This window comes from Panicum virgatum, chromosome 8N (genome assembly GCF_016808335.1).
Source record: "Panicum virgatum strain AP13 chromosome 8N, P.virgatum_v5, whole genome shotgun sequence".
NCBI lineage: Eukaryota > Viridiplantae > Streptophyta > Magnoliopsida > Poales > Poaceae > Panicum > Panicum virgatum.
In genome coordinates this window covers 1941259-1955882 of record NC_053152.1, presented here as the reverse complement: position 1 = coordinate 1955882, position 14624 = coordinate 1941259, and the positions used below count along the sequence as shown (strand labels likewise).

Genomic DNA, 14624 nt, shown 5'->3' with positions numbered 1-14624 from the left:
CAAATTTAGCTTGTGTAACAAGAGAGCTGCACTTCCTGCATGTATCCAAATTTAGCTTGTGTAAACAGAAAGGTGAAGAGCTGACTCATCTGCCCATCACTGCCATGGCGACATGGCGTCGTCTTCCTCGCGACGCGAGCTCACACAATCAAGTGTGCGCGCCGCTTCCTTTCTCCTACGGCCGCCCATGTTTCTCGATGCTCCCTTGCAGCTGCTCCGTTCCACCTCCACCCATCCAAGAAAAGCAAGACGAGGAAAAACAGACGAAAAAAAAAGGAAGAAATTACCGAGGAAAACCGAAAAGGACACAAGCACATTACGCGGCGGCCGTCTCCTCGCCAAGGCGAGGCGCATTCCGTGTCTCCACGCCACCCAGCTAGGCTCGCCGCCGGACCGGCGTCTCCTCCACCGGTGGCTCTGTCCGCCGCCGCCTCCTCTTGCCAGCGCGCGCGCGCACTGAGATGCCATTCCGGCTCCTAAAGGCTCCCCCGGAACGACGACGACGACGGAGCTGAGCGCGCGGCGGCCCTGCGATGCCGCGCGTTCTCATGGCGTCGCCCGAGCGTCTGGCCTCATCCCCGGCGGGAGGGCCGCCGGCGCCGGATGCGCCGCCGCCGCACTCGTCGGCGCCACCCCCGCCGGTGGCTTCCTCGTCGTCTCCTCCGCCGCCGGCACCGCCGCCGCCTCAGCACCCGCCGCCGCCGCCGCCGGAGAAGCGGTCCCCACCGCCTCCGGCGCCTTCAGGCAGCAACAGCCCGAAGTCGCCGTTCGAGCAATCTTTGGTAAAGACGCCTCCGAGTCCGCCGGAGAAGTCGACGGCGGCGTCCCCGCCTCCCCCTGCTTCGCCTCCGCCCTCGCCGCCGCCGACGAGCCAGTCCCCTCCTCCCCCTTCCCCGTCGTCGCCGCCCCCGTCACCTCCTCCAGCGACGCCGCCGCCCCAGTCATCAACGCCACCGTCGTCGCGCCAATCGCCTCCGGAATCGAGCACGGAGCCGCCACCCACATCCTCAGGGACAGCCGCGACCCCTCCACCTCCCCAAACTGCCCCGTCAGGCTCCGGGTCAAAGACACCGCCGTCGACACCGCACGAGGCGCCGCCGACACCGGCAACGCCGCCAGACACCGACGCCCAGCCGCGTCCGTCCCAGGGGACTCCTTCCTCGGCGACGAAGATGCTGCCTCCTCCAATGGCCCTGACGGTGATCATGCCAGGCTCCGGCACACCTGCGGGCATGTGGACGGGCCCGCCTGGCTCCGCTGCGACCGCTCCGCCGCTGGGCCCCCCGGCCGGAAGCTCCGGCGGCAGCAGCTTGAAGACCGAGGAGCTCATCGGGCTCTCCGTGGGCGGGCTGATCCTGACACTGGCCTCGTTGTTCATCTTCCTGTGCTTCAGCAACAGCCGGGGGAGGAAGCAGCGGCACAACGCCGTCGTGCCGGAACGTGAGTGCCCGCCGGCCAGCATTGATGATTGATCAGCAGCCCGACTTTTTTGCAAATTTGCATCGTGGCTGCAGCGTTAACGCGCGCTTGCTTGGCTTGCCATCTGCAGACGTGGTCTCGACGACGGACGCGAACGGCCCGGCGGCGGCGGCGGCGTCGCCGCCGGCGAGCGGGGCGAGCTCGTACGACCTGTCGGGGTCCAAGTCGTGGTTCACGTACGAGGAGCTGACGGGCATCACGGGCGGGTTCGCGGCGGCGAACGTGATCGGCGAGGGCGGGTTCGGGAAGGTGTACATGGGCGCGCTGGGCGACGGGCGGCGCGTGGCGGTGAAGCAGCTCAAGGTGGGCGGCGGGCAGGGCGACAAGGAGTTCCGCGCCGAGGTGGACATCATCAGCCGCATCCACCACCGCCACCTCGTCACGCTCGCCGGCTGCTGCGTCACCGAGAACCACCGCCTCCTCGTCTACGAGTTCGTCCCCAACAAGACGCTCGAGCACCACCTACACGGTCAGCTGCCGCCGCCGCCGCCGCCGCTAGATCATATAGAGCTCGATCCATGGCGGCTGCTCCTCTTCGTGAATGTAAATTGTTGGATGCGATCTACAGGGAAAGGACTCCCCGTGATGGACTGGCATAAGCGGATGAAGATTGCGATCGGAGCGGCGCGTGGGCTGACGTACCTGCACGAAGACTGTAAGTAGCAGTAGTTCATCCTGCAATGCTCCGCCTGATAGCTTAGTTTGTCGCTCGATTTCTCTAAGACTAATAAGCACTGCCTGCAGGCCATCCTAGGATCATACACAGGGACATCAAGTCGGCCAACATCCTCCTCGACGACGCCTTCGAGGCCAAGGTTCATCTGCACAACAGACTCCATGATTCCATGCATCTTCCGTAACTCCAAGTGCTCATTGGTTGCGTAGTACTGACGATCGATCGGTTTGGCGAACAGGTTGCTGATTTCGGCCTTGCCAAGCTCACCAACGACTCCTTGACGCACGTCTCGACGCGCGTGATGGGCACATTCGGGTAAAGCTCCCTCGTTCGCATGCCTTGTGTCTTCTGAACCTTGCAGAAACTGTCGCACATCCACATCTCTGAAAGTCTGAAATTCTGAATATCTGAAATTTTTGCCACAGTTCTTTCTGCGATTACTGAACATCTTGCAATCACATTGCTGCGCAGGTACATGGCGCCGGAGTACGCGTCGAGCGGGAAGCTGACTGACAGGTCCGACGTGTTCTCGTTCGGGGTGGTGCTCCTGGAGCTCATCACCGGGCGGAAGCCCGTGGACGCGTCGCAGCCGCTGGGAGAAGAGAGCCTCGTCGAATGGGTGGGTACCTGAACCTGAACCTGAACCTGAACCTGAACCTCTATTGCTCCTGCCTGGCTTTCTCAATCCGGCCGCCTGGTTGCTGCAGGCCCGGACCCTCCTGGTGGACGCCCTGGACACGGGCGACTTCCGGGCGATCGCCGACCCCGCGCTGGAGGGCAGGTTCCCCAAGTCGGAGATGCGGCGGATGGTGGAAGCCGCCGCCGCGTGCGTGCGCCACTCCGCCGCCAAGCGCCCGAGGATGGTGCAGGTAAGCTGGTGGCCGTCGCTTAGCACCATTGATTCACGGACGGTTTGCTGATGATCGCCGTCGCCCCCTCTTGGATGGTCGGAACAACGAAGGTGTGGCGGTCGCTGGACGTGGACGAGGGCTCGTCGGACCTGACCAACGGCGTGAAGCTCGGGCAGAGCACGGCGTACGACTCCCGGCAGTACTCGGCGGACATCGAGCTGTTCCGGCGCATGGCGTTCGCCGGCGACGGCGACGACGGCTGCAGCGGCAGCCTCATCTCCACCGCCGAGTTCGAGGCCTGCGGCGGCAGCGGAGCCGGTTCCACGGCGCGGCGCAAGTGAGCGAGCGGACACGTGCGCGGAGAACAGTAGAAGAAACACCCACGAGAGCGCGCGCCGTGGAGCTCGATGGGGCGCGGGAGCTGGAACCAACCGAGCCGCCGTGACCGGGCGCGCGGCGGAGGATTGTCGCGGCGGGAGACGAGGAGGTGACGCAGGCGCGGCGGCGGCTTCGTTGGTTGAGCCTGCCTGGCATCGTGTCGGTGGGCATCCGTTGCCACTCCTGCTGGTACACCTTTTTTGTGTGTGCGTGTGCAGCAGTAAATCAGCAGGGAAAAGAGGCCCAGTTCAGATGAGCATCCGTCGGAAAAGGCATGTGTGTGATCGCGTCGTGCTCGCCTGCTTGGAACGATGGCTGAGGCTTGTCGGTGACGACATGACAACAAGGCCAGCTACACGGTGGGCTCAATCTGCCAGCGTCAGCCCGAAAGGCCCATATGGACCGTGTGAAACCACGCCTTGGGCCCCAACCCCAACCAGCGTCAAACAGGCCCGCCTCACTTCACTGCGTTTCGACCTCCGCGCCGCTCCCCCACCGCCCACCGTGACATTTGGTACCACGGTGACACCTAAAAGCGGTGAAAGCTGCATCTTTGGAGAGAATCAAATTTAAACGCCAGACTAGACAGCCACCTAAACTTACTTGGCCCATGGTTTGTCTCCCGAAGCAAGGAGGAGGATTAGGGGTGATTAAACACGCAATGATGGCTTGATGTTAAAATTTCTGCACAAATTATACACAAAAGCTGACATTTCCTAGGTCCACCTGATCTGGAGTAATTACTGCTCAAACGGGAAACTGCCGGGACAAAAAAAAAAGGGTTCTTTTGTTGGAGAGATATAGTGAAACTGATCGACACTTGGGCTTAGCTAACGCTTTTGCCCAAGATGGAGCTTCAATCCTCCTGACCTGTGGAATGATCAAATCCCCAAAGTTGTGTTTCTAGAATTGTCCTCCTTTGCCAACAAACCCCTCGTAAACTCCACAAAATGCAGGAGCCCAGGCTCCTTTTCAAGAACACTTTTCAAATTTATTATTTCTGAATTTTTAAAAAATCATAACAAATTATAGAAAAATCATAAAATAGAAAATCCAATTTTGTTGGACTCCACATGAGTAGATCTAAATAATGTGGTATTGTTTATTACAAAATTTTTTGCCTTAGGTTTGGATCTATGCTTTTCTATAATTAATTAAAACAATTCATAGCTGCGGCTTCTATGGTGAATTGTGGTGAAATTTTTATGGTTGGCAAAATATTATATGCTTAAAATTTAGTAAAAATTTCATACTCATTGGATCGTGTATATCTTAGTTATAGATAAAACATAGATTTAACAAGCATAAACCTAAATAAATCTATAACTAAGTTATATGTGATCCAATAAGTATGAAAGTTTTACTACAATTTAAGCATATAATAATTTGCCAACCATAAAAATTTTACCGTAATTGGACCATAGAAGCTGCAGTTATGAATTGTCAATTAATTATAGAAAAGCACAGATCTAAAGCTACGACAAAAACTTTGTACTAAAAAATATTATATTATATGTTCAGTGTGTAGATCTACTCATGTGAAGTCTAACAAAATTGGATTTTTTATTTTATGATTTTTTTGCAATTTACTATGATTTTTTAAAAATTCAGAAAAAATAAATAAAAAAGAATAGAGGGTAGACTAGCCGGTTTTATAGTTGGGAGGAGGTTAAGTAGACTTTTTTCTTCTCTCCCACTCTCTCCGGAGACCTTTCAGCAGTTTCAATACCTTCCTGAGTGGCTAGCAAACTGGCAATTCACTAAAGAGCATGACATTTGGAGCTATATTTGGGGCAGTCCCTTGTTCTCCACCTACCAAAGCTTAGAAAGCCCTAATTGGCTACAGACAGACCCATCCTAGTTCAAGTGGCTCTGGGAAGGTAAGTGCCAAATGAAACATAATGTTTTCTTTTAGCTCGTTCTCAAGGACTTAATCAACACAAAGAGATATTCTGCAGAGAATAGGCATGGAATTGGACTCGGTGATTTGTGATCTTTGTATCCTGCAAAGACTGAAAACTTCAACTCACCTAATTCTACGATGCAGCTTTGCAAAAGCCTGCTGGGATTCTATCGGAGTTCGCTTTGCTTCTAAGAGACCCTTACTGCAGATTTTCGAAAAGATTAAAAGAGGCTTGGGAGTCCCCTTTGTGTTGGATATCATCATCTTAATGGCATGGTCCATATGGACAATGAGAAACGATTGGGTTTTCAATTATATGGACCCCTCTATCCAGGACTGCATGAGAAAGTTTTGCAAGGAATTCAAACTTCTCCTTCATAGAGTCAATCAAAGCATAGGGGAAACAATGGAAGCCTTGCTTGATTCGGTGCATTCGAATCCTTTGGAGTAGTTTTCTTCCCCCTTTTCTTTCTTTTGTTTACTCTTATTTGTACACGGCAACCCTTTTGCATTTTTTATTCTTAATATATAATTAGTAGGGGATCGTACCCCTCCTGTTTCTTCACAAAAAAAGCACTGGTAGCAACCCTAGATATATATATGTTGCCATGGCTACAATGACGACTAGTTTGCCGCCGGTGGCCATGGACAGCATGGTGTGCGCGGCGGTGGGCACGGTGGTGGCAGCGGGAGGCGGCGCCGGTGCACGGCCACATAATGGTGGAGCTCTGCTCGTGCTGGAACAAGCCTCCGTACTCTCCACTGCATCAAGCATCCGGATCACATCCCATGTGGTAGGTCTTTTCTTCGGGTCAGGGTCGACACACCTCAGTCCTGTTGAAATGCATCTGTTAACCTGTTGGATGAACACGTCCAGGGGGGTGTACGACTGTTCTGCCTTCTCCAGCTGGCACCTCCAGTTCCCAGTCACCTATAAAATCGCGGCAGCAGTAATTGTTTTTAAGAATTATTTACTTTTCTTTTTTTCAAAAAAACAAAAGGATACTTATATATACATATATGCAAAAGGCTGCGCCAATTCTTCTTACGGTCTCGATGAAGTTCCTGGAAGCTGCTTCACTGCCCCATGGATAGTCTCTGCTTCCCGTCATTAGCTCCATAATTATAACACCCAGACTGAATATATCTGCCTTAGCTGATATCGTCCCATTCGTTATGTATTCCGGTGCCATGTAGCCACTGTATTGTAGAAGTTGATGCAGTTATAGTTAACTCCATTTGAAAAGTAGTAGTAAAGATAAAAAAAAGGTTTGGTCTTCTTCTTCTTTTTTTGCAAGTATTTTTTTGAACAAGGAAATGATGATGATTAGCTCACGGTGTTCCCCCGCGACTTTGAGTGACAATCCGAGATTGTTGCTGGTCAAAGAGTCTTGACATGCCAAAATCTGAGATCTTTGGCACCATTTTGTCATCCAGCAGTATATTCTCGGGTTTAAGGTCCATATGAACCATATTGCAATCAGTGTGAAGGTAATGCAAACCACGGCAAATTCCCTTAATTATCTCATGTCTCACGTGCCACTCGAGTCCACAAGATTCAGCTGCAAGAAACAATGGATTATTAGTTAATTTTAGTGAGATAAGTGCTTGAACTCCAAGGTCACATAACTAGTTAAAATTACTTATCTTTGCTTAATTTTTTCTATTCTAACACTATAACACATTCTTATCTTTATGATCTTCGGTTACCAATAATTCCATTCTTGTTTTTGTTTAATGCTGAAAACTGTAAGTACTCTTTTTTGTTTCCAACCCTATAGTGTTAGAATTGATCTTCTTCTTTTTTTTGGCACGTCTTGTGAATAATAACGGGGGGGGGGGGGGGGGGGGAATGAAAGCAGTACGGGTATTAAACAAAGTATATTACTTGTCTTTGCTTAGTTTTTTCCTATTCTAACACTATAATACATTCTTATCTTTATGAACTCCAGTTACCAATAATTCCATTCTTGTCTTTGTTTAATGCTGAAAACTGTAAGCACTCTATATGTTTTTTCCAACCCCATATAATAGTGTTAGAATTTGATCTTCTTCTTTTTTCTAGCACGTCTTGTGAATATTAATGCAGAGTCTTTAATTATTAACGGTACGACGGAAAAAGTGAAAGCAGTACCGGGAATAAACAAATATATATGCAGCTAGAGTGTCATAGTACCTGAGAGGTGCTGGACAAGGCTCTTGTTGTTGATACACTCGAAGCAAAGCAATCTGTTCCGCACTTCAGCCATGACGTACCTGTCGCCTACTTTCTGATTAGGGTGAGGCACCGGAACATAGTGCGATTCGGCGCAGTAGCCTACAAGTTGCACTATGTTTTGGTGCCTCAGCCCAATCATATTGGTAACTTCTTTCTGGAACTGATCGTCTTCCAGGTGCATGTCGAAAAGCTTCTTCACAGCAATGGCCTTCCCGTTTCCAAGAACGCCCTTGTAGACGACTCCATAGCCACCCCTTCCTAGCTGCCGACCCTCGGAGAAATTGTCAGTGATGCTCTCCAGGAAATCCATCGGCAGGCGCATCGGCACGGCGCACGGGTCTTGTAGCATGGCCTCCAACTCGCCGAAACCATCTGATCTTGGCGAGTGAACGCCCGTGCCAGTGCCAGTGCTAGTGCCCATCATCTTCCCTAGGAACGCTCTGGAGGTGTCCATCTCCTAGCCTGATCACCGGAAACCCTGCCGGATCACCGGAAGATCCAACAGCTCGATCTCGCTCAGGACAACCAAGCTAGCAAGCAATGCCTGGGAAAGAAGAACACGCTCTGCTAAGTGCTAAGACCAGGTAACCTTCCATCAGAGAGCAAAATTAAAGCATCCTCTCGCAAGTCTAGAAGAAAACGCGAGATCCGGGGAGCGACACGGTAGGATGCTTCGACTTTGAGGACGAACTCTGACCCAGCCTAATTAAGGATGGGACACGTATTTGATTAGTCCGCCGTTGACTGACTTTGAGTGCCTAACGATGTCGCAGCGATAGGTCCCGTCGTCCGCGTAATAATAAATCAAGTAGAGAGGGAAGCAGTGGCAGCACAGGCCGAGTCGCTGCTTGCCTCAACCTGCTGCTAATGATCTGAGAACCACACCATACCTACACCAAATTATCTTTTTTATTTTACTCACCAATTAAACCTTACTACACCGAATTGCATATTTCGAAAACCGAACCAAATTAAACCAATGTATCGGTCTTTTTAAACCATGACCAAACTGAACTATAAATATTAGCTGGTTTCAACCGGAGACAATGTTCTGACTACCCAATATGTAGTTCGATCGACTTGAGGACGAGCCCTGACCGAGCCCAAGGATCGGACATGTATTTGATTAGTCCACCGTTGACTGACTTAGTGCCTAACTATATGGCAGCCACGTCCGCGTAATAATAAATACGGAACTGCTAGCGCGGAACGTGTTAGACCCGGGGCAACGGAACTACTTACAGACATAGAATGTTTTAGAGTAAGGGATAGCTCATAGATGTATCTTATCTCCCTTGTAACTACCCGAATAGGCATAGGATTGTGTAGTAGTAGGACTCTAACTGTACTCGGCTAGGACTTTTCATGTAACCCTGTCCCCCCGGATATATAAGGGCGGACAGGGACCCCCTCCAAAGACATCTGCACCTAAGGCAATACAGACCACCACACAGGACGTAGGGTATTACACAACTCGCGGCCCGAACCTGTCTAAATCTTTGTGTTTCTTGCACCATCGAATTCCAGAGCCGTCGATCCTTACCTACAAACCCTACTGTTAAGGGTATCCCTGAGCAGGCTTGGCGGTAAACACCGACAGCTAGCGCGCCAGGTAGGGGATTCAGCGAGTTCATCACCGAGTTCGATGGCCACTTTCGCTTTCAGCACCATAACGCCTCCCAGATGCGCCACCTTCATCTTCGGTTCGTGGGTCTACGTCGCCAATGGTTCAGGCGGCTTCGATAGCCACTTAACCAACTCTCCCACACCAAAGAGCTCTACGTCGGAAGACTCCAACAAGCTCGCCAGATCTCATGATCGTGGCGTTATGTTGCTTCCCGACAACCTAACCCAAGACGCTCCAGCTGATGAAGACAAAGTCACTCGTACAGCCCGCAGGGAAAGAAATCAACACAAAGAAGTGTGCAGGACTCGTGCGGCCGAACGTGCTCGTTTCCCGCAACGCAACCTCAACAACGAATTCAACAATGTCCCAGATCCTATCTTCAGAACACCAATCGCCGCAATGACAGAAGCAAATCTGCGACTCATGACGATGCCCCAGAATCCCGAGTTGGAACGAGTCCTCACCAAAAACGCTGTTGAACAACTCGAGAGATAGAACCCCCTGTCCTCGCTTCACGGTACGCGATCAAGGGCCACTGCAACAGTAATACCTCAAGCAAGCCGTACCCCCCGGAGGCCACCAGCGTCAACAGCAGCAGGAACAGCAGAACCGAAGAAACCAAGAGGATCAGGAAGCTGCGAGTAGTCATCGCCCCAGAGGTGGCCAACCACAAGCAAATCAAGCTCCTGGCCCTCAGCCAAACCGCAACAACAACAACCATGGGAACAACAGGGAAAAGATAGCCGATTCCATTGTGGACACACGAGACATCATCAACGCAAGACGGAGAGCGCAACTTGCGGACAACTCCGACCGCTTCCAAGCCCTGAGCAAGGCTTTCGACAACATCGAGTACCCGAAGGATTTCAAGCTGAAGTGCATCTAGGCCGATAGATGCTAATGGTAAGTTTCGGTAATTAATGACAACCGTATGCGACTAACGTGTGTTTTAAAGGAAAAATCAATGAATGGATTAGTCTCATATGAAATGTGAAAAGAGACCCCCTCAATTCGGAACAACCATGCGTGCCAAGGACTCAATTTCAAAAATTAAGGACCTTTCTAGTCTCAAGTGTCACAAGGAGATGAAGGACACTTGATTTAGATAGGGTTTATAGTTTTTAGTTCTTGACCGTACTATTAAGAGGGGTTCATGAGTAAGTAGCTTGATCAAAATTGAGTTGGCCTTATAAATCATGCACACTCGCTCAAAAACAGCCCAAGATGGTCAATAGAAGTCAACACAACGCTTGGAAGAAGAAACAATCAAAGTCACATTCGAATCCAAGTCATTTCAGCTGAAAACAAAGAAAAATAGCAGCACCGGTTAAACCGGTGCCCCTTGCATCGGAGCATCCGATGCTTGCCGGAAGTTCCGATGCCCTGTCGGTCTATCTCTCTGGATGCCAGCAGATATCAAATCAGAAATCCCTATAGCACCGGTTGAACCGATGGTCCCAAGAAAAGCACCGGTGCATTAGATATACTATGTTCCAGAGAGTATTGTCGGTGTCCCGACCTGGGGGACTGGATCCCAACTAGTAAATGCTGCGTGCTTCCTCGTCCTAGATGATGATGCAAGAGGCAATCACAGTAACGCACGGTTTATCCTGGTTCCGGCCGCGGGGCCGTACGTCCAGCAAAGGGGGTGTGCGAAGGCACTGTATTATCTTGCACCCGGAGTGCTTGTAGTAGGGGATACAAGCGAGGCAAGAGAGGGAGGGAAGCTCCCAAGTCTCAGCTAGGAGTGAAGTCGATTGAGATGAGTGCTCAGTAGTCCCTGAACGTCCTCCTGGAGAGAGAAGCCAGAAAACCAGAGCCGTGCCAGCAGACTAGAGTCCAGCAGCCCGTCTAGAGGAAGCCCGCCTCCTCCTTTTATAGTCTCAAGGAGGGGCGGTGCACATGAGTGGGGGCATGGAAGTCGTCGTTTTCCCCTGAATCGCGGGGTACAGTGGTCGAATACTGTAGGAAGTACACTGTGGGAAGGCGGCGCGTGTCGCTGTCGTCCTGGATATCGTCCTTGGTCCTGCGAAGATTGCGCCGGTCGTCCTGCAGTGTCCCTCCAGGCGGCGTGGTCGTGGCTGATGTATGGTCTTCCATATACGGCGCGGTGGCGTTCAGTGGGCCCTGCGGACTAGGGTCCTGCATGCACCAGCGGCAGTGTGGCGGCCCCGGGCCCCCCGGTCGGAGTGCGGGCGTGCACACTAGGAGGTCCGGGGGACGCGCGGCGGTCCCGGACTCCACAAGGAGAGAGGTCTGGGACTCCGCCCGTGCGTGCTGAGTGCCCCTCTCGGAAGGACACGTGACGTCGCCGGACCCCTTCCCCGGTGGGAGGTGAGTCCGGATGGTCGGTGTCGGCAGAATAGTAACGGGAGCAGTGCCGGACCCGTCTTGTCCCGCGTTGCATGTCCCACAGTGCCGCTATAGCCTCCGGGACGGTGGAGCGGTGACCGAAGTCAGCGGATGGGACCCTGGTCACATCTACTGTGGGAGTGGCGGCCTGACGCCGCCTGTCCTTTGAGCCGTGGCGGAGTGGCTGGCCTTTAATGCCTTCGTACGGCGAGTGGTTGGGCGGCGGAGCCGTTTGTCCCTTGTACCGAGAGACGGCCTCGAGCGAGAGATGAGTCACCTGCTCGAGGGTAGATCCGCTACGCTCGAGCGAGGCGGAAGTATGTTGCGCGGTCGAGGGTCCCGAGGGGGGGGGGGCCTCGAGCGAGGCGGAGAATGAATCACCCGCTCGAGGGTAGATTCGCTACCCTCGAGCAAGGCGGAGATTGTCCAACGGGCCCGAGAGGGACCCTCGAGCGAGGCGGAGATCGTTCCGCGGGTTCGAGGGGGAAGTGAATGGGCCGCGTGCTGGGCTTTATTGAGTCTTTTCCTTTCTTCCGGATTGGAAGGAGGCCGTGGGCCTAGTTGCCTTAACAGGTGTTTGTGTTTTTAAAAGCGGTCTTAGTACCCCGATTAGGGTGCCCCTAATTGTGATACCCGACAAGTATGTTTTGGTGGACCTCAACTCGCCTTCAGCACCGGTTGAACCAACGCTTCAGAAGCAAAGCACCGGTGCATTGGATGTACTTTGTTCCAGAGAGCTTGTTTGAGTTGGTCAGTGAAACTCTTCAGCACCGGTTGAACCGATGCCCCTACGGAGCATGCACCGGTGCAATGACGCAAGCCTGGATACTGTGTCAGAACTTCAACAGCTACAATTTAGACACAGAGACCGGTTGAACCGACGCCTCAACTTTATCACTCGTCGGTTCTTCCGGTGGTCACGGTTTTTCTGCAGTGGACTTCCAACGGCTATGTAACTCTTTCCACTCTATATAAGGGCACCCCCTGGCTCATTTCAGTTGCCTTTGACACCCTGAATACCTGAGGCCACCTTTGAGAAGAAGAGAAAGTGCTTTGAGCAAAAGAGAGAAGATCTAGTGAATTGTTTGTGCTTCAACCTTGAAGAATTCATTCTTTGCAAGTGTAGCAAGTGTGCTTGAGCTGGGGCCAACTGAGTGTAGGTCAAGTGAAGGCTTAGGAGCTTGTTACTCTTGGTGTTTGACGGCACCTAGCCGGTCTTGGTGATCGGGACGTTCTTGGTGATTTCTTGGAGTTTGTGGGAGCCCCAAGACAAGAAGATTGTACACGGTGTGAAGCTCGCCGTTCCGGAGATGGAGAAAGAGCATTCTTAGTGATCACTTGCTCCTTGGTGAAGTAAGGGAGCTATACCCTTGTGTGGGTGCTCCAACGTGGATTAGGGGGGAGCGTCAACTCCTCGACACCACGGGAAAAAATCTGGTTGTCTCGTGTCCCTTACTCTTATTTCAAGCAATTAAATCCCTTTGTTGTTATTCTTGCTTTTGATTGCTTGTAGTTTGACTAAGACAACTTGCATGGTAGTGTGAACTCTCGCTTAGGTTTTGATCTTGCTAGTGTGCAACCTTCTAGACAAAATGATCATGATAGTGTGTTTACCTACTTAAGGACATTTTGCTAGCATGCTCTAGTGAGTAGTTTTCAAATTTGTAGATTGGGCAATACTAGTCTAGGTTAAGGACTAGCTAGAAATTTGAAAAAGTCCCAATTCAACCCCCCTTCTTGGGCCACGATCGTTACACAAGCCTACGAACATTCAAAAGTACGGCGATAAGCAAGACCCTGCTCAATGGTTACGTTTATACTCAACCGCTATTAGTGTTGCAGGGGGAGATACCAACACCAAGGTCCTCTACCTCCCGATGGCCCTGGAGCCCGCACCCCTCACATGGCTCAAAAGCCTGGCGCGCGAGTCAATCCACTCGTGGGAGGACCTCAAGAAGGTGTTCGTCGACAACTTTCAAGGATCGCTACACCGAGTAGCCGTGGGACCAACCTACCAACCCTAGCTGCTTGGCTTATCCTTTTATCAACTGATAATCGTGAGCCATAAAAATTAGCCATGCAACGGCTGGCCACTAAAGCCAGTGCGATTTTCAGGCCACAAAGGCAACGGTTTTTTGAACTGTTGTCTGTTCCTTAATTTCTTTTATTTTTATTCAGAAAGTAGAAAATTTTATTGCTATTTCGCAAAAAAAGAAAAGTTTATTACTTATATGGACCATAAAATCGACGAACAGAGGAAGTCTTTAGTGAGTAGTTTTCAAATTTGTAGATTGGGCAATACTAGTCTAGGTTAAGGACTAGCTAGAAATTTGAAAAAGTCCTAATTCAACCCCCCTTCTTAGGCCACGATCCTTACAATTGGTATCAGAGCCAGGTTTCTCTTTTTAGGCTTAAAATCCTAGAGAATGGCCGGGGGAAGTGGTGGTCCACCCAAGCTCGATGGGAGAAACTATGCTTATTGGAAAGCTCGCATGGCGGGTTACCTTGAGGCTATTAATCACATCGCTTGGGCGGTCACGGAAAAACCTATTGTTGGTCCTTGGAATGAAGATCAAGTCAAATATGGTGCTAGAGCTAAGAATGCTTTGTTTGATGCTCTTAGTGAGGAGATTTTTGCTCGTGCTCACAGCAAAAAAACCTCTCATGAAATTTGGGAAGCACTTGAACCTATTTATGTTGGTTCTAAAAAGCTTCGCGAAGAAAAATATCAAGTGCTTAAGGAAAAACTTAATGAATTCAAAATGCTTCCAAATGAATTGGTTGAACAAATGTATGCTCGATTGAATGTGCTTGTTGAAGATATTAATGCTATTGAAATTTCTCCTTTATCTACTAGTGACATCATCCGGAAGATCCTTCATTGTCTACACAAGCCCAAGTACAACATCGTCACCTCATTGCTCTATGAGAAAGATCTTGAAACACTTGAAGTGAGTGATGTTGTTGCGAAGATTCGGTCTCATGAGATGTTCCTCTTGGGAGAAGTTGATCCACCGCAAGACAAGAGAGATCTTGCACTCAAAGCTAAGAGTGATCATAAGTCCAAGAAAAAGAACAAGTGCAAAGTTCTATCACCAAGCTCAAGTGAAGATGAAGCTAACGAAGATTCGAGTGATGAA

General features: G+C 51.0%; 3 protein-coding genes across 3 annotated transcripts; 2 read left to right on the top strand and 1 right to left on the bottom strand.

Moving 5' to 3' along the window:
• Positions 1-683: 683 nt before the first annotated feature.
• On the top strand, positions 684-1472 carry LOC120686562 (basic proline-rich protein-like; the record flags this gene model as incomplete). The annotated part of the gene is made up of 1 exon (XM_039968773.1): positions 684-1472. A coding segment is annotated over one exon (789 nt), but the record flags the coding sequence as incomplete, so codon positions are not given.
• An 83-nt stretch (positions 1473-1555) lies between these two features.
• Positions 1556-3643, top strand: LOC120684346 (proline-rich receptor-like protein kinase PERK12). The gene is made up of 7 exons (XM_039966212.1): positions 1556-1948; positions 2048-2134; positions 2224-2294; positions 2394-2470; positions 2627-2774; positions 2863-3024; positions 3117-3643. The coding sequence occupies exons 1-7, from the start codon at positions 1735-1737 to the stop codon at positions 3345-3347; spliced, it is 990 nt and encodes a 329-aa protein (XP_039822146.1). The 5' UTR covers positions 1556-1734; the 3' UTR covers positions 3348-3643.
• A 2053-nt stretch (positions 3644-5696) lies between these two features.
• On the bottom strand, positions 5697-8911 carry LOC120684345 (putative receptor-like protein kinase At4g00960). Its single transcript, XM_039966211.1, has 4 exons — positions 7464-8911; positions 6624-6849; positions 6337-6487; positions 5697-6218 (listed from the first exon to the last, which is right to left on the bottom strand). Exons 1-4 carry the CDS (start codon positions 7957-7959, stop codon positions 5850-5852), a joined length of 1242 nt encoding a protein of 413 aa, XP_039822145.1. The 5' UTR covers positions 7960-8911; the 3' UTR covers positions 5697-5849.
• Between the last annotated feature and the right edge of the window lie 5713 nt (positions 8912-14624).

Coding starts and splice junctions, on each gene's coding strand:
- LOC120684345 (XM_039966211.1), bottom strand. CDS start 7,959: ATGGACACCTCCAGAGCGTTCCTAGGGAAGATGATGGGCACTAGCACT. Junction 6,488..6,623: donor CAAAGTCGCGGGGGAACACC/GTGAGCTAATCA, acceptor TCTACAATACAG/TGGCTACATGGCACCGGAAT. Junction 6,219..6,336: donor CCAGGAACTTCATCGAGACC/GTAAGAAGAATT, acceptor GCGATTTTATAG/GTGACTGGGAACTGGAGGTG.
- LOC120684346 (XM_039966212.1), top strand. CDS start 1,735: ATGGGCGCGCTGGGCGACGGGCGGCGCGTGGCGGTGAAGCAGCTCAAG. Junction 2,135..2,223: donor GACGTACCTGCACGAAGACT/GTAAGTAGCAGT, acceptor CACTGCCTGCAG/GCCATCCTAGGATCATACAC. Junction 3,025..3,116: donor AGCGCCCGAGGATGGTGCAG/GTAAGCTGGTGG, acceptor GGAACAACGAAG/GTGTGGCGGTCGCTGGACGT.